Raw genomic sequence first — 20,556 nt, forward strand, 5'->3', positions numbered from 1 at the left:
CTGTATACTGTTTGTCGTGTTTTTTATTCATTGAAATGAAAAATGGGTTTTTCATATTTAAGTGCTTGAATGTTCTTATTGACTTATTGATATTCATTCCTTTTTCAGTTAAAACAGATAGATAAAGCAATTGCGTTTAATATGTTGATTGATCGAAATAGCAGGTAATCGATGTCACACAAAGTAAAAGCAATGTATAATACCAGTCACGTTCCACTACATTGTGAATAGAGTGCAGTTTAATATGGCTTTAAGAGGAGTGTATAGTCATGAATATTTATTTTTAGACAATATTTATCCCCTCAAGACGAAGAGATCTTTATAACGATATTAGTAATTAATATTAATTTTTTTAAACCTTAAAATTTGTAAAAAAAAATTTTACTATGTAACATATTGTGCGTCTATTAATGATATTGAATTATTCAAGGTTGATAAGATGGTTGATTTGTTGATCATTTAATACGTATTCGATTGATGAGATATTGGCGCTTCTGGTTGGTCGAAATATTTATTTGATAGCTGCATCCATAAAACTTTCCTCATCTACTATTCTGATCTAGCACTATTTATAAAGCGGGAATTTTCAAAATAAACACTGTCAACAAAATGTAAAGTTGTTTTTTTTATTGTCAGCAAACAAGATACAACTTTATAAACATGAAAACGTGAAAGTTTAACCCTCAAAAATAAACAAAACACATTATTTGATTCCCGAAATAGAAAATTAAGCGTCTTCTCACAATTTCGTCTGCTTGAGATCAATCAATCAGATTTTAACTCACTATTTGTGTTTAATCCATTAAATTCAGCTCAATAGCTCTGCATCAGCTGAAGACGCATTCATTTTGAATATTGTTGAAAAATGACTGGAAAACTTTTTTCTACATTTCTTAAATCATCCAGCCTTTTAACAATCTACGTTACAACGGTTTTGCATGCTTTAACACGGTGTGTTGTCATTGACTTCATTAGTTTACCTTGCCAAAGCCTGCACACCTCCTGGTAATATTCTTTTATACATATAAGATCAACAGGACTGTAATAAATATTTGTTTGCTTGTTGTTTAAAGTGTTCCAAATTATGACCATACTCTGAGTCGTCGCATGTTACAGTTCCACAAGACAAACGTTTACTGTACGTGTAGTTATTCCAAGACTAATTCGCCTCTGCATAAAAAATAAAGATAACACTTTTTCTTTCATGTCCTTCTGATGTTTACTTCCACTAGTACTCCACTTTTGAAAGTTAAAAGATCAGAAATATACGAATAGTTTCCGTGTTGCAGTGAAAAAATATTATAAAACCATTGTTCTAAAGATAGTGAAACGATGAACTTTGCAAATTTTTAAAAAACAATTTCTGTGATGCTATTAATATCTGAATTAATAAAAAAAACCTGTGAAACCTGATAACTCTATGTAATTTTAAACAGAATTAAACATGTTTTATAATGGAAAAATACAGTTCTTCATCATATATGAACAAATTGTATTTTGTTTGATTAAACCTGTTTATAATAAATCTGCAGAAACACAAGGAGACTAAAACGTATCCAACTGTCTCCTGCCAAGCGTTAGTTAATCACCCCCCCCCCCCAAAAAAAAAGAAGAAAAAAATAAGTTGATACAAGAAGGTTTATTGCTAATTTATTCATGATATCATATATTCACATCTTCTAGTGTATTTGTTTGCGATAACACTACGATTTAAATTTGTAACGTATAGTTCAATACTTTTCGCAGATGACATATTGTGGGGTGCAAGCAGGCTTTTCATAATTATGCGAAATGGAAATAACTTAAAAATGTCAGTAATATGAATATTAAATATAAAATATTTAATACCACTTATATAAATATATTTACATTAACCAGGTAATAGTGTGTGATAACACTACTAATCTATTTTGTGATATAAAGTCCAATACATTTTTCAAAGTATTTCAATATTTATTCGTACAAATGATGAAAATGATAGTAATTAAAATTCATTCTTAAGTTTGAATATAATGAGATGATGAAATACAAACGGGCTTTATCAAATCTATCTTTATTAGAACCTTTTGGGATTGGATCACTCCCGACCGTATTTGATGACCGAGTTATACTTCAGAATGATCATTTTTTCATTAAATAAGTAATAAAGATTGTATCCCTGACTTTATGAACACCTAATATTCATGGAATAATCCTTCTGAATCATATTTAATATTTATAACTTCAGTGAAGGTTCAAATAGAGAACTATTATATAACGAAGTTAAAATGTGATTGAACAATATTAAGATGTATACCAAGAAAGTTTAGAATTCGTTTTAAGTTAGAACAGTTAACCACAGTCTTTCAAACGAGCTAAGTACACGCGTACATAGATCAAAAAAAGGTAAATGAATAAACATGTGTTATTTGTAAAGAAACTAAAGAGCGTTTTATAACTTTTTGGAATTTATTTTCAGTTCGACAATTATGTTTGATTTTAACAAAGAAAAATAGGCAAATCCAAATGCCCTAAACTTCCGTAATTTGAGAATTATTATGACAATTTTGTATATAATTTTTTTAACCAGAAAAAAATATAGCCTTTTCGTCTTAATATTCATCGTACTTCCAAATTACTTGATAATGTGAATATAACTTAATTCTTGGTGTAACGCGCTTTCTGATTGGCTCAAAAATTATTTTATATCGTATAAAGAATGTTGCCTACGTCATAGTAAGACTAACGTCAAAAACGTATCAATACGCCTGACGTTACGTTTGAATTTTGTATAATTTTGCGTCATTTTAAAGGTCAAATGACCGTATTTATCTACAATGAAGAGAAAAAAAATTAAATTATAAGCAATGCATTAACTATTTATTAGTTTTATACGATATAAAATGGTTTGAAACAGTTTACGCTTTTTTATAAACCGCTTCGCGGTTTATAAAGCGTAAACTGCCTCAAACCATTTTATATCGTATAAAACAAATAAATATTGAATTCATTCCTTAAATAATGTACAACTTTCCTTTTGGTGTCTTTTTGATGTTTTGAGAGAATATAAACGAATGTAATTTATGGTTATTTTATCTCTAAATAACTGCTTAAATATATATGCACAGAATGACACACCATGCCAGAAATATCCACTACAAAACACAACTTATGTACAGAAGGAAGATCATGATCACGATACGATACAGCCTTGTACACGGATATATATGTAAAATATATTCTCTTTTTGAAGAGTTCATTTGGTTGCATAACTTGATTGGAACATTGGTAAGATTATTTTCTGGTAAAACTTTGATTTAATTCAAAATAAAAACCAATTTTAATCACTGATCAGAATTTTAATTTATATTATGAATTTATTTACGTAGTTTTATTCCTTGTAACTTCATTTTACATGTATATAATATAAAACTTTAATACTTAGTTACAAGCTAAGCTGATGTCGCTAAGGTATATGTACATGTACAAATTTTAATTATTACAAATTCAACCAAAACTAAATTTTTATATGATGATTTTAAAAGCGGTATATATACGATATTCATATCCATTTTAAGCTGGTACACGCCAATATTTACATTTACCAGTGTCTTTGCCTTTTGTACTATATAACCCATAATACAAATGACGCCAAATTGAGGCGTCAGCGGGGTTTGCTTATTTATATTTATATATTCAATCATATGATGGCTTAAAATTAAATAAATATAAGTAATCAGGAATTATTCTTTGAATATTATGAGGTGATAATTTCGGTCGGGGCGTGATCAAATCTATCATAAAGCCCTTAGGGCTTTATTGGATTTGATTACGCCCCGACCGAAATTATCACCTCATAATACTCAAAGAATGATTCCTTATTCCTTATTTAAACCATACAAAGCCAAGTTATATTTAAGGTGTGTTTTACAATTCATTAGCCTAATGAGATATGAGTTAATATACTTTATACTTTTTTTCGATTGTAGGATGATATGATTTGGCTAGTCATATTCATCAAACATTTTTGGACTGTGAATACATATGGTGAGTAAATGAATTGAAAAAGATTTATTCTTAGTATTCATCTACTAACTTATCTACCATTATCCATGCAGTGATATTTAGTTGAAACAATGTTTTTGAGTTTATCCAAAGCAGGTAAAAATAAATGACAAAGTTTACAATAAGTTGGGGGAACAAGCCAAAACGCTTATATTAATCTATCTCTTAGGTAAGAGAAATAAAAGAAATGCAAATTATATTTGCAAAAAAACCCAAGAAAGCTTATATAAAAACCACATGCAAAATTATAATAAAATGGGAACAAAATAAAGTTTGATGTTAATTATTGGAGAGTTGTAATTACGTATGCCATTTAACAGTACGCTAATCCCACGAGCGTATATCCACAAGTAAAACTAAAGAAAACAGTACAATATGTTAATAAATAAATAGTACTACTTTAAAAAATATGTTTTGTCATCTATATATTAAAATATGCTAAATGGTTTAACATGGTTTACTTTTAAAGAAAGGATCATTAAGTAGGAATCAGTAATCTTTTATATAACAAAATTTCAAATAAATGACACCTTTCAAAACATACAGTTTTTGAATTGCGTGACGTTTCCAACAATAATTTTAAAAAAAAGGATGTTTGTTACTTTTTTTTAAATTGACTGGATCGTTGTCGCCATTTTTATGCGATATTTATTAATCTTCTTGCGAAAAAGAGTTTTCTATAAAAATATTAAAAATGGGTGAAATTTCAAAGTTTAATTATATGGTGTGTATCTTTTCCAAAGAATATTATATGGCTAAAAAATATCTTACTTTTTAAAGTAGATCTGAAGGGCAATTTTTTGAAAGCGTACCTTAGAGTTTTTGAAAAATTGAACGTACCAAGTGCATTCAATCTAGGCTCTTTACTTATAGATCGCATATCTTCTATTGTGAATAATTGTCATTTGACATTGAATGTGCTCCAATTTCAGAACTATTTGGCCCTCATTAAATAAATATCATTTTTTTAGTGAATAACAATGAAAGATCCATTGATCTGAGAATATGAGGAATATGACGAAACACAATGCAAATAGACTTATTTTTCTTAAAAATCAGTTGATTAACAGGCACAATCGTTTAACAAACACAATTTCAAAACAATGTATTTAATACATTTGAGATACGCTGACTTACTGACACGAAATGAATACCACTAATATTCATAAATAGAGATAAAACTTGGCATGGTAATTGTTATGACGCAATCCATTGTTATACAGCTGCCTTTCATATGGAAACATATATAAACTGAAGTGTTATTTGATACTGACAAAGTCCGGCGTGTAAATTTACATTTGAAAAAAGACGGAAGCGCACTGTTTTTAACATGCAAGTGTGTATGTGAGTACTTTGGGTTTTGTTGAGTATAGTAACTGGCTTGTACAGGGAAATATAAACTTTTTTAATATTCACAAGCTTTTATCAGTTTTAGGAAATTGTTAATGCTTGAACAGGAATGTGTTTCCTGCTTAAAAAAATTGCTATTTATAAAAACGTTCTTTTTCAATATTCATTTCCGTATTTCACAAATTCACCGACATTTCATATCCCATGTTTTATATTTTAAAGAGAAGTAAAAGCTTTCTAGTACAATGAATTGTTTTGAAGATATTGTTATCCACACTTTTCGTACCGCATTTAAAAATTATATCTCTTTGTGTGCCTCAAACACGGACCAAAAATTTAAATTTGTAGTTATAAGTAAGATTTATGATTGTTGAATTTTGACAAATTCTACAGAAAACATAGCTCTGACTAGACCTGCCTGGCAGCGTTATCCCTTTCACGGCACACCATGGGCAGCAACCTTGGCTGTTGACGGACGTCTTTCAGATTTGTCCGCCAGAGGAGGACAGTGTGCGATATCAGCAAATGGTCATTCAGAAGCAGAATGGAGGGTAGATCTGGGAGAAGTTCGAAACTTGCATCACGTTTTTATACATTACAGGACGGAAAATGTCGCTTGGGGTATTTATTGATTTTCTTTGAGAGAGTAAAGCCTGTTTACTGTAAATTATATATCTGGTGATTTTTTATGTTCAACGTATCTTTTTGTTCAGTCAGAATACATGTAACACAGTATGTTGTCATTTGGTTAACTAAAAGGTGACTGAAATATAACTTAATGGCATAGTTCTGTTATTTAGAGATATTTTGCAGACCAGCACATTATTAGTTATTTAGGTTCAATCAAGGGTGTACGGGGATTTACTCCGGGTTGCATTCCATACACCTCGAGGCCGAAGGCCGAAGGGTGTTTTGAATACAACCCGGGGTAAATCTACGTATACCCGTGATTAGACCTGGATAACGAATTTATTTCCTATGTAAACCAAATAGATTTGTTTCCCATGTCCAATCAAGGAGTTATTACACTTTCAAGATATACCATTTAAGCATTGATGCATTGTGAAATCACATGTAATGCATTATGACGTCACGCTCTTTATCTTTAGCTCAAGTCGGGTGAACGGTGATATATATCCGACTTATAGTCAATCAAATCGTGTAAAAAGCTACATAGGAAATAAATGATGTACCTTTCAGTTGACTAGAATTTACAGCTTTATACTGTGCTATATATACGGGAATCATATCATGGTTACAAATGCTAGCAAAAAATTATTGATATTCATAATGTTTAAAAATGCGTTTGTTAATAAACCACGTATTGTAACAATACTATTTGAGGGATTTACAGTACCGATCAGACCCAACCTAACACCAGAGAAAACCCCACTCTCTTGGTTTACATTTTTGAAAATGTGGGTCCACCCTGGGTTTACTTTGGGTTTACTCGCGGTTTACTTTGCTCGCGGTTTACTTTGCTCGAGAATTGGTTTTGGGGTCAACTTTACGCACTGATGTGTGAAGCAGACCTATCATTTATCTTACCATCTTACTGTCTGTTATGTCTGCCCCTTGTATGTTCCGAATATACATGTAGCGTCTGCTTTCAGGGGTATACTTCTGATCGGGGTTTACTATCTGTGTCCACTCTGGATTTACTGTGGGTTTACTCTGGGTTTAATCAGGGTCCACTCTAGTAAACCCGGATTAAACCCAGAGTAAACCCAGAAATAAACCCGGAGTTTAGTTGGGGTTTACTTTCTGTTAGGTTGGATCTGATCGGTACTGTACATTAGTTGATCGCGGTTTAAACAATTTAAAATTCACAATACTTCAAATAGTGTATACCATTACTTTGAACAATTAAATAATACAATTTATCAAAATGCTTTCATAGAATTGGTTGCATTGTTGTTAGAATAAATCAATGTGATGAAACTGGTACTCTTTTATAACACGTGCACCATTACATGACAACTGGTTAATGTATCTCTTGCCTGAGTAGTTTTTTGTAGACATTAATAATGATAAAGTAAAACGATCAAAAGACAAAGAAGGTTTTTTGGGGTTTTTTTAATATGCCATTTTTCGTGTTCACACGTCAACACACACTTCTTGAATTCAGAGTCTTGAGTTTGTATTTTTTGAAAGACAACCTTACACAAAATTAATATACTAGACCTGTAACTATACTACACTAAAAATAAGTTATTTGTCGGTGTTCATGAACTTACAGATAAAAACAACGCCCATACGAATAGATTCTTGGGATTTTCAATCTACGTATCGAACACCACCTACAGAAAGGACTGGAAACTGTGTTTCAAGGACAACAACTATACCAGAGCCACAATACCCAATCCTATCAATGTTACGTGCCTTATTCACGGGAGATTTGTCATATACTACAACAACAGAACTCATAGTCCGTTCCCTGCTGGATATTCAACTTACGCCTTTAACGATCTGTGTGAAGTTGAAGTTTATGGTAAGAATCGCACGTAAAAAAAGAAATTATAAAGCAGATTTAGAATGTTTTAATAGGTGCACCTTATAGGTTTTTAATGCATTGTTATATAAAGTGTGAACTTTTTGAGAAGTGTCAAAGCTAGTGTTGCAATGTGTGAATATTTGGAAAAATTTTACGAATGAAATCATTTTTACAAGTATTTCTTAACCTTTTCTTTTACTTTATAACAGACATTGTAATAAACAAATATGTTTATTATTATTTTGAAACATGGATTTTGATTTTATTTGAACTTCTTAAAATCATTGTGAACAACCATCCTTCAGAGGTTTAGATGGTTGTTGTATTAACTATGAGCAGATCTTTGTATAAATATATAAGCAGCCATTTAATTTTCAAAGTTTAAATATGGAACTTGTCTTTACTTAATGGGAGTTTATGGCTAAAATGTGTACCTGAAATGTGTAAGACGATAGCATAGGCAATTTGATGTTTACTTCAATTTCTTCAAAAAACAGTTTGATTGTCTAAAATTATGTATAAAATCAATGACCTATGTTTAAACATTTTATAATGAAATGTCATCGTCCACGTTCATTGTCATGCTTTTAAGTACATGTACAGAGAAAGTATAATTTTATTCCAACAAAGAGATGCTTAAAATTTAGGTCAGTTAAAACACACACAGTTTTAACTCCTTTAACAAAATCTAAACGTTAACATATTATATATGATCATGATGTAATAAAAATAATATGATATAATGAAATATAATATATATTAAATATAATATAATTTAATATAAGATAATATAATATAATAATTGTACTATTAAGACCATTTATATCTAGGAATCTTCAGTTTTTAGTATGAAAATCAAAAAATATAACCATAACCATTAAGTCGGTCTATTATGTTGAGTTATATGTTTCGGTTTTTTTTCATAGGTTGTCTGAAATTAGGGTATTACGGAGAGAACTGCTCCACACCCTGCCCAGAAAACTGTGAGAATGGAGATTGTGACATTGTGGATGGGACCTGCATTAGCTGTGTTCCGGGATATAAAGGATCTATGTGTAACAAAGGTAAACACTACATTTTTGTTTTACTGATAAATGTTCATGCAAGCCTTCGATGTGTTTATGGCATAGGCAAGCTAGCATATGCATAAATATCTTTTATTTTGTTTAATTTCACTTCAAAACTTCTTATTAGTCATCTCGGGAATAATTACAAATAGTATAACGATTTCATCACTGGTTGTTTGAAATTGTGTTAATAAAAGCTGTTTTGCATTGATTTTAACAGCATGTGAAGGCAAATATGGGATGAATTGCAGTAAAGTATGTGGCGCCTGCTACGAAAAAGAACAATGTGACTACAAAAATGGTACTTGTCCAAGTGGATGTGAGGACGGGTATAAAGGGAAACAATGCAAAACTGGTAACGAAAAAATAGTACATTCAGGCTTATGTAGAATTAACATATACATTACTGTTGTAGATACAATTCAAATAGATTTCATTATATTTTTACTAAATTTCAAATTATGTGGATCTTTTGTACATTAAGTAATCCAATTTAAAAGCCAAATAGAAACAAATGCTAATATATGAAGTATTTTAATGGCTATTAATACTTTTGTTTAAAAAATGAATTAAATTGAATGAAACATATTGAATATACACATGCATTGAAGAACATAGATCATGTAATGTAGGCCGGATGGAATGTATGCCTGTATGTAGCTTAGACATTTTGATCCATTTTCTATGATTCTGATGCCTGTTCAGCAGAGTGGGTGCTCGCGAGCACTCACCAAAAGGTGTGTCACAAGTAAAGAGAGTTCTGAAAATCGCTCGCAAGAACCTGTTCACCTGAATACGCAAAGCAGTCTCCTTTTGCATGTATTTTTTTTTTCACTAAACCTCTCTAATAAACTTTTTTTCCTTATCTAAATTTTTCACGACGTGTATTCTTTTTCTAAAATAGGAATTCCAAATATATAAGGAAAGAATTAGAAATTTAAATTTCATAGTAAAAAAAAAGAAAAAAAAAAAAAAAAAAAAAAGAAATGGTGATTTAAGGAAGTTACATGAAATTCTGATTAGCCAATATCTGTTTGAAATCTACTCACTTAAAGCTATATCTCATTAACTTTGAGCATTATTTGATAAATTATCGCAATCTGACCTTGTAAATAAAATATGATACAATGTGATATTGTCATGTTTTTAAGTGATAAAAACTGTATATATTTGTTTCATCACTGTCTCCTTAATGTTTATCTAGGGGGGGGGGGCATATTTTTACGTAGGAATATCTGCAGAAAAATCTTAAAATCTTGTTAAAAAACCATTTGCCTAGAAAAGCTGTAACTTAAGTGAAAGCAACTTCAGATAGTGTGGATTCAAATTCGTAAAAAATTAAAATTTTGAGGAGTGGGTTGGGGCCCCATTGGGGAATCTAGTTATACAAAGGAAAGCAATTATTTACAAAAACTAAAATGTTATCATGTATGGTTTCTCTGATATGCAAACATTTTGACATATTGCTGATTCTTTAAAATTGTTTAGACTTTAGCCCCTGGACGATTCTTGGGCCTCACAAGGTGTTCAAAGTGTGTCGTACATGTAGGTTTATATCCCGTTTATAAACATTTGTTTGGGATCTTTTTCAGAACTGCAATGCTCAACAAAATATGACTATAAGATCATTTGGAACTGGATCATAAACACAAGAATATTTGGGGGGGGGGTGGACTTTTATTTATACAAGATCTACATGTAATATTCCACATTGTCCACATATTTTTATTATGAATCCATTAAGCGGATTTTATCATGCCTATTGTTGCTCAGGTGAGTGATGTGGCCCATGAGCCTTTTGTTTGAAGATAGTAAACGAAGTTTGAAATCACATTTTTTTTTACATGTAATGTCAGTTTGCAACAACAACACGTATGGTCCTTATTGCTCTAGGACATGTGGACATTGTGTCTACCTGTACGGAGAAAAATGTAACCACGTGACGGGCCAGTGTCCTCGTGGATGTGCTTCCGGCTTTCAAGGAGACCTTTGCGTTGAATGTACGTCCATTTCATAAATTTGATTTATGTTAACTTATTCAGTATCCTTTGCGCATGCGTAACATTTTATCTCCAAACCATGTGAAAAACTTTGAATATCTACCTGTAAATGTTATTAGCGTATATCATTTTTTTATTCAGCAAGAGATGAATTTCAGAACAAGACAACGGTTGCATGGCCAACGTATACTGGTATGATTATTTAACAGCATTCATGTAATATAAAATGTAATAACAATATTCCAGCTCCATTAATTCCAACTAGGAGATGCTTAAAATTTAGTTCAGATAAAACACACAAAGTTTTAACTCCTTTAAAAAAATCTAAACGTTAACATATTATATATCATCATGATGTAATGAAAATTATATAATATAATGAAATATAATATAAGATAATATTTTATAATAATTGTACTATTAAGACCATTTATATTTAGGAATCTTCAGATTTTAGTATGAAAATCAAAAAATATAACCATTAAGTCGGTCTAATTCCTTGAGTTATTTGTTTTGTTTTGTTTTTCATAGGTTGTCTGAAATTAGGGTATTACGGAGAGAACTGCTCCACACCCTGCCCAGAAAACTGTGAGAATGGAGATTTTGACATTGTGGATGGGACCTGCATTAGCTGTGTTCCGGGATATAGAGGATCTATGTGTAACAAAGGTAAACACTACATTTTTTTTTAATGATAAAGGTTCATGTAAGCCTTCGAAGCCTTGTAAATAAAATATGATGCGATGTGATATTGTCATTTTTTAAGTGATAAGAACTGTAAATATTTGTTTCATCACTGTCTTCTTAATATACATCCAGTTTCAAATTTTTGTCAATGATTCCAGAAATGATACTATGAGATATTGTGTCCGATAAAGCTCGGATTGTTAGCTCACCTGAGCTGAAAGCTCAAGTTAGCTATTCTGATCACATTTTGTCTGTCGTCCGTCCGTCCGTCTGCCAGTCCGTCCGTCCGTCCGTCGTAATATTTTCAAATTTTCAACATCTTCTCCAGAACCGCTAGGCTTATTTCAACCAAACTTGGCACAATGCACCCTTGGGCAAAGGAGATTCAAAGTAAAAATTAAGAACCACACCCTTTTACAATGGGAGATAATTAGGAATTATTAAAATGTTTTAAGAAATCTTAAAAAAATCCCCTTCTCAAGAACCATTTGGCCAGAAAAGCTGAAACTTGTGTGGGAGCATCATCAGGGAATGTAAATTCAAGGTTGTGAAAAGCATGACCCATGGGGGTAGGATGGGGCCATAATGGGGGGGAGGGGGGGGGTCGAATGTTACATAGGAATATATACAGTAAATCTTTAAAAATCTTCTTATCAAGAACCATTTGGCCAGAAAAGCTGAAACTTGTGTGGAAGCATTCTCGGGTAGTGTAGATTCAAAATTGTGTAAATCATGACCCCCGGGGGTAGGGTGGGGCCACAATGGGGGTGTCGAATTTCACATAGAAATATAAGAGTAATTGTTTAAAAATCTTCTTCTCAAGAATCATTTGGCCACAAAAGCTGAAACTTGTGTGGAAGCATTCTTGGGTAGTGTAGATTCAAAATTGTGTAAATCATGACCCCCGGGGGTAGGGTGGGGCCACAATGGGGGTGTCGAATTTCACATAGAAATATAAGAGTAATTGTTTAAAAATCTTCTTCTCAAGAACCATTTGGTCAGAAAAACTGAAAGTTATGTGGAAGCATCCTCAGGTAGGGTAGAATCAAAATTGTGAAAATCATGACCCCCGGGGGTAGGGTGTGGCAACAATGGAGGTGGGGGTCGGATTTTACATAGGAATATATAGAGGAAATATTTAAAAACCTTCTTCTCAGAAATCAATCAGCCACGAAAGCTGAATCTTATGTGGAAGCATTCTCAGTTATTGTAGATTCAAAGTTGTGAAAATCATGACTCCTGGGGGTATGATGGGGCCACAATGGAGGTCAAATTTTTACATAGGAGTATATAGTGAACAGTCTTTTAAAATTTTCTTCTCAGAAACTAATCAACCAGGAAAGCTGTTACTTGTGTGGAAGCATTGTTAGGTTGTGTAAATTCAAGGTTTATTAAATCATGATCCCCGGGAGTTGGATGCCGCCACAACGGGGGGGGGGGGGGGTGGGGGGAGTAAATTTTCACGTAGGAATATCTGTAGAAAAATCTTAAAATATTCTAAAAAAAAAAAATTGCCTAGAACAGCTGTAACTTTAGTGAAATCAACTTCAGATAGTGTGGAATCAAATTCATAAAAATCAAAATTTTGAGGAGTAAGTTGGGGCCACATTTGGGATCTAGTTGTACAAAGGAAAGCATTTTATTTATTCACGAAAACTGAAATGTTATCATGTATGGTTTTACTGATATGCAAGCATTTTGACATATTGCTGATGCTTTAAAATTGTTTAGACTTTAGCCCCTGGACGATTCTTGGGCCTCACAAGGGGTTCAGAGTGTTTTGTAGGTTTTTATCCCGTTTATAAACAATTGTTTAGGATCTTGTTGAGAACTGCAATGCTCAACATTATATGACTATAAAATCATCTGGGAATGGATCATAAACACAAGCATATGGGGGTGGGGGTGGACTTTTATTTACACAGGATCTACATGTAACATTCCACATTGTCCACATATTTTTATTATGAATCCATTAAGCAGATTTTATCATGTCTGTTGTTGCTCAGGTGAGCGATGTGGCCCATGAGCCTTTTGTTTGAAGTTACTAAACGAAGTTTGAAATTGCATTTTTTTTTACATGTAATGTCAGTTTGCAACAACAACACGTATGGTCCTAATTGCTCTAGGACATGTGGACATTGTGTCTACCTGTACGGAGAAAAATGTAACCACGTGACGGGTCAGTGTCCTCGTGGATGTGCTTCCGGCTTTCAAGGAGACCTTTGCGTTGAATGTACGTCCATTTCATAAATTCAATTCATATTAACTTATTCAGTATCCTTTGCGCATGCGTAACATTTTATCTCCAAACCATGTGAAAAACTATGAATATCTACCTGTAAATGTTGTTAGCGTATTTCATTTTTTTATTCAGCAAGAGATGAATTTAAGAACAAGACAACGGTTGCATGGCCAACGTATACTGGTATGATTATTTAACAGCATTCATGTAATATAAAATGTAATAACAATATTCCAGCTCCATTTATTCCAACTAGGAGATGCTTAAAATTTAGTTCAGATAAAACACACAAAGTTTTAACTCCTTTAAAAAAATCTAAACGTTAACATATTTTATATCATCATGATGTAATGAAAATTATATAATATAATATAATGAAATATTATATAAGATAATATAATATAATAATTGTACTATTAAGACCATTTATATTTAGGAATCTTCTGATTTTAGTATGAAAATCAAAAAATATAACCATTAAGTCGGTCTAATACCTTGAGTTATTTGTTTTGTGTTTGTTTTGTATAGGTTGTCTGAAAGTAGGGTATTACGGAGAGAACTGCTCCACACCCTGCCCAGAAAACTGTGAGAATGGAGTTTGTGACATTGTGGATGGGACCTGCATTAGCTGTGTTCCGGGATATAGAGGATCTATGTGTAACAAAGGTAAACACTACATTTTTTTTTAATGATAAAGGTTCATGTAAGCCTTCCAATCCTTGTAAATAAAATATGATACGATGTGATATTGTCATTTTTTTTAAGTGATAAGAACTGTATATATTTGTTTCATCACTGTCTTCTTAATGTACATCCAGTTTCAAATTTTTGTCAATGATTCCAGAAATGATACTATGAGATATTGTATCCGATAAAGCTCGGATTTTTAGCTCACCTGAGCTGAAAGCTAAAGTGAGCTTTTCTGATCATATTTTGTCTGTCGTCCGTCCGTCCGGTTGTCAGTCCATCTGTCCGTCTGTCAGTCCGTCCGTCCGACCATATGTCGTAAACTTTTCAAATTTTCAACATCTTCTCCAGAACTGCTTGGCTAATTTCAACAAAACTTGGCACAACGCACCCTTGGGCAAAGGAGATTCGAAGTAAAAATTAAGAACCACACCCTTTTACAGGGGGAGAAATTTAGGAATTATTGAATTTTTTTAAGAAATCTTAAAAAATCTTCTTCTCAAGAACCTTTTTGCCAGAAAAGCTGAAACTTGTGTGGGAGCATCCCCAGGTAGAGTAATGTCAAGGTTGTGAAAAGCATGACCCCTGGGGGTAGCGTGGAACCACAATGGGGGGTCGAATTTTACATAGGAATATATCGAGTAAATCCTTAAAAATCTTCTTATCAAGAACCATTTGGCCAGGAAAACTGAAATTGTGTGAAAGCATCCTCAGATAGTGTAGATTCAAAGTTGTGAAAATCATTACCCCCGGGGGTAGGGTGGGGTCACAATGGGGTGTCGAATTTTACATAGGTATATATAGAGTAAATCTTTAAAAATCTTCCTCTCAAGAACCATTTAGCCAGAAAAGCTGAAACCTGTGTGGAAGCATTCTCAGGTAGTGTAGAATCAAAATTGTGAAGATCATGACCCCCAGGGGTAGGGTAGGGCCACAATGGGGTTGTCGAATTTCGCATATGAATATATAGAGTAATTGTTTAAAAATGTCTTCTCAAGAACCATTTGGTCAGAAAAGCTGAAACTTATGTGGAAGCATCCTCAGGAAGGGTAGATTCAAAATTGTGAAAATCATGACCCCCAGGGGTATGATGTGGCAACAACGGGGTGGGGGGGGGGGGGGGTCGGCTTTTACATAAGAATATATTGAGAAAATATTTGAAAACCTTCGTCTCAGAAACCAATCAGCCACGAAAGCTGTTACGTGTGTGGAAGCATTCTCAGTTATTGTAGATTCAAAGTTATGAAAATCATGACTCCTGGGGGTATGATGGGGCCACAATAGGGGGTCAAATTTTTACATAGGAGTATATAGTGAACAGTCTTTCAAAATCTTCTTCTCAGAAACTAATCAACCAGGAAAGCTGTTACTTGTGTGGAAGCATTGTCAGGTTGTGTAGATTCAAGTTTCTTCAAATCATGATCCCCGGGGGTAGGATGGGGTCACACAGGGGCAAATTTCTACGTAGGAATATCTAAAAAAAATCTTAAAATCTTGAAAAAAATCCAAAAAACCATTTGCCTAGAAAAGCTGTAACTTAAGTGAAAGCAACTTCAGATAGTGTGGATTCAAATTCGTAAAAATCAAAATTTTGAGGAGTAGGTACGGGCCACATTGTATTTTATAATGCCTAATGTTGCTCAGGTTAGCGATGTTCCCCATGAGCCTTCTGTTTGAAGTGAGCAAACGAAGCTTGAAATTACATTTTTTTTTTCACATGTAATGCCAGTTTGCAACAGCAACACGTATGGTCCTTATTGCTCTAAGACATGTGGACATTGTCTCTACCTGTATGGAGAAAAATGTAACCACGTGACCGGCCAGTGTCCTCGTGGATGTGCTTCCGGCTTTCAAGGAGACCTTTGCGTTGAATGTACGTCCATTTCATAAATTTGATTTATGTTAACTTATTCAGTAGCCCTTGTGCATGCGCGACATTTTATCTCCAAACCGTGTGAGAAACTATGAATATCTACCTCTAAATGTTATTAGCGTTTTTCATTTTTTTTATTCAGCAAGAGATGAATTTAAGAACAAGACAACGGTTGCATGGCCAACGTATAATGGTATGATTATTTAACAGCATACATGTAATATAAAATGGAATAACAATATTCCAACTCGGAAAGTAAATCCATTTGCTCAATTTGTTTTAGTTTTGTTCATATGAAATCAAATCAGAATGTTACATCATTGCGTTGATTAAAGTTTGCTCGCTCGAAATTACTAAAATATTTAAGAAAAAAACAACAAAATATGTAATAGAATATAAAATATAAAAGAATATGATGAAATCTATGTAACGTAAAATTTCCCCTCTTTTTATTTTTTAAATATATACATAATATTTACATTTTTATGTATAAATATTCATATATATATATATATAAACATGTATTAGTATACATATTCTAAGAAACCAGTTAAATACTTTTAAATGTCTTCTCACTGAAAACCTATTCATTTATTTGTAGCATTAATATAAAAAATTAAGGAATTATACAAGATGTCTCTACGCTAATAATTGAAGTTTTTGAAGTTTTTGTATCTTTGTTTACTTTTGTGATTGATAATGATAAAAAAATGAATTTATTTTAAAAAGCATTTAGGGCAGTTATCTAAAACACCGTAAGGTTATCATTAATTTTATAAGAGTATTTCAAAGATTGGTTAAGAACGAGAAATTTGTTATCGATACGAACAACCGAAAAGAATAAACATTACATATGGTAAAAAAAAAACATGTATACATAATACATGTAATATATAACATAACCCGATGTTGAATTTAAAGAAATGTGTACTGGTTCCTCGTAACTTAGCCAGGAACTAATCAGTAAAAAAATTAAACTTAAAATGTAAATAAAAAAAAACATCGAAAATTAACAAACAAATACACAAAAACAATTGGAATAAGGTGAACAAAAAATAGGAAATATCGTTAAACCATTTCATATGTACATGCAACTGTATTGATAAGAGAAAGTTATATATGGTACTTTTTTGCAGCACACGTTCCATCCGTTTCGCAAACTACAGTTCAAGTTCCTGTTTATTCCATCATCACCGTTGTCGTATTATTTTCAGGCAGTGCTATTCTCAACCTGATTTTCATGTAGGTTATATACTTAATCGGATCTTGTTTCACTTGCGGAGGCCCGTTGGCCAACGTTTTAACCTTCAGATCTAGCAAACATTTTTAGATATGATTTGTTGAGCAATAAACTATTATTTAGTAAAGAAAACAATCCATAAAATTTTATTTTAAATTTGGATACTTTCCCAAATGTTTATATAGAGCCGTTCTTTCATTAGATATCAATACAGTTTAAACATGGTCACGATCTTAGAGATCCCTCTTAATAGTGTTTCTGTTTATTTGGAATTGGAAATACCGTATGCCAATATTACAAATATGACTTACCTTTCAGATCCAGAAAGGCACTTTTAAGATGTCGCAATCGAGACGAAAAGGTGGACGAATCTGTCGAAAAGTCGTATACATATGTCGACAGTATTAATGTTCTAGAAAATGGATGTGCCGCTCACCAAGAACTGGAGCATTTTGACAAAAAAGAAAACGATGATATATATACTTATGTAGAATAGAACTGGAATTATACGAAATCTATGGTGCTATTATGAAGACAAGGTGCTTTTAAGAATATTTGTTTTGTGACAATTCAAATACAATTGTTTAGAAGACAACTGTTCAAAATATTTTTTTTTTTAAATCTTACCTTGGCATGGCCAAAAGAACATATTGGTATAACTAATTCTGTTATAATGTTAATCAAAGTACTGAAGAGTGCTAAGCTAGCTTGGCTATAAAGGAAATTTACTTTGTGCAGACTAAGTAGGAAATGAGACTTTCATCGAAGTGTTGGCGTATTTTAAATTAAAATCAATTGAAGGTTTCCAAGCCAGAAGGGTCAAAGTGGCGTTGTTTATGTACTCATCAATAGTTTTCCTTATTGAATTTATGTTTGATTAGGAAAAAAGAATTTACGTTCATTCTCTTTTATAAATATACATTATGATTTATTATCTACACTAAAGTTAATGCAAATTAAGACTGAACACGACTTGTAAATAGACAATTGCCTTAAACATGGTATACAAAAGCCTTTGATTTAAGTTCACTTGATTTCACAACTGGATCTTGTGTGCGACCTGTAAAAACAAATTTGTTTGTGTAATTTTTGCACTTTTATATTGTTGTTATACGTGCATTTTCTTAATAAGTTTATTGCATTGACCATTATAATTGATGATATGAATTTTTCTGGTGCATATGTATTGCATTTAGCTGGTAAGTTGTTGCGTCTAAGTAACTTAGACCCAAACTTCATTTTTTATCAGAATAGGCCATTTTGACTGCAGTGTTATAAATAAATACGGCAAGCTCAACGTTTAACAAGCATAGAATTAAAATCATCACTCCTTCATCTTTCTAAAAATGTAAAAACATGATGGGGAAGCTATCCCTATTGTTGTGAAATAGTAAGTTCAAAAATGATTACATTTTTGGAAAATGGATTATCTCTCTTTGCAATTTAGAACTCTTTTGTGCTGAGAGTTCAAGAAGAGAAGTATTGAAACAGAATGTCAACAAAGTGTTTTTCCCAAAATCTTGAAGATTTTATCCTTATTTTTGTTATGACCCATAAATATTGTCACTAAACATTTAACATAAACCTCTATTAGTGTTTCTGAAATTCCATCCAATGCCTTATCATGTTAATGTAGTGCAGTTGGATTTGATGGATTTTGTTACTTCAGGTTTTTTATGCATATGGATTACTGAGAAAAAATCTTAAATTACAAATAAAAATACCAGTTATATTAATTACAATACTACAATAACTTTTTTTTACATGCATGTGTTATTAATGTTTCTTTCAATCTAAAATATATTAGTTGTTTTCCCTTTTAGTACCTTCAATCCCTCATGAAAACAAGAACATCAATACACACAAGAAAACCAAACAAATTAAATCTGTAAGCAAAAGAAAAAAAGGGTCTGCAAAGATATAGCTATTACTATACATTTTCTAGTATTCTATTAATAATATGAAATTATCCCCTAACTCACCACAAAAGCTCGGAAAATACACCCAAAAGCACATATGTATAATTTGAAAGTTAGAGAATTGATTGTTAAAACCAAACACTTTTCACTTTTGCGTATATGTACATGTATTCATTTTTAAAAACACATGTCCGAGGGTTTTCGAAAAAGTTCGTAGACACATGTAATTTTATTCAAAATCACAGCGCAATTATCAGGAAAGTATTATTATATTGTTATGTAGAGTATAATAATGTATATGTATAAAAATCAGAGCAATATACATTTTTGTAATGGAGTTATCAATGTAAATACATTGCTTATACATGCTGCACGGCCAAGTCTGACGTTGAGTTATAACGACGTTTTTATAAGGTCGTAGTCCTGAGAGTGATATACCGCATTCACCGTTTGATCAGGGGGTACAATCGCATATTCCGTTATCACTTGTGCCACTTGTGAATAAGTAAACGAACTGTTTTGACGTTTTTCCTGTTTCCTCAATCGTTTTTTTGGTTTTTATCGGTGTTTTATCTTAGTCAGCACGATTTTATGATGGTGTGCTGTTCCGTGTGGTCAGATGACGTCGCTTTTTCAGGCGTTTTTTAGAGATATGGTCTTGCCGTAATATCTTTTAAAAGTCCTCTGCTGGTTTAAAAATATTATCAAACGACGTATGAAAATGATGTACACCATACCGACTACATCATAATAGAAGATTATGAAGTTTTGAATTTTTTTATAAAAACTGTAAATATTCATATAGATTAAAAACTCAATTACAAAGTTTGGTCAATTTTTACGCTGGGCCGTGTGTACTTTCCGCGACCATTTGATACATTAAAATTTTACTTTATTTCTATGGAAAACATTCAAAACCACTCTAGTTTGATTTAAAATTTTATAACAAA

General features: G+C 32.1%; 1 protein-coding gene across 1 annotated transcript; it reads left to right on the forward strand.

Annotated features, from left to right (window-relative positions):
* Positions 1-5,777: 5,777 nt before the first annotated feature.
* LOC128172598 (protein draper-like) lies at positions 5,778-18,499 on the forward strand (the record flags this gene model as incomplete). The annotated part of the gene is made up of 11 exons (XM_052838383.1): positions 5,778-6,015; positions 7,634-7,885; positions 8,815-8,952; positions 9,176-9,310; positions 13,735-13,878; positions 14,020-14,070; positions 14,416-14,553; positions 16,304-16,447; positions 16,590-16,640; positions 17,584-17,689; positions 18,006-18,499. Coding segments are annotated over 11 exons (1,575 nt in total), but the record flags the coding sequence as incomplete, so codon positions are not given.
* Positions 18,500-20,556: the final 2,057 nt, after the last annotated feature.

The sequence above is a fragment of the Crassostrea angulata genome, chromosome 2 (genome assembly GCF_025612915.1).
Source record: "Crassostrea angulata isolate pt1a10 chromosome 2, ASM2561291v2, whole genome shotgun sequence".
Taxonomy (NCBI): domain Eukaryota; kingdom Metazoa; phylum Mollusca; class Bivalvia; order Ostreida; family Ostreidae; genus Magallana; species Magallana angulata.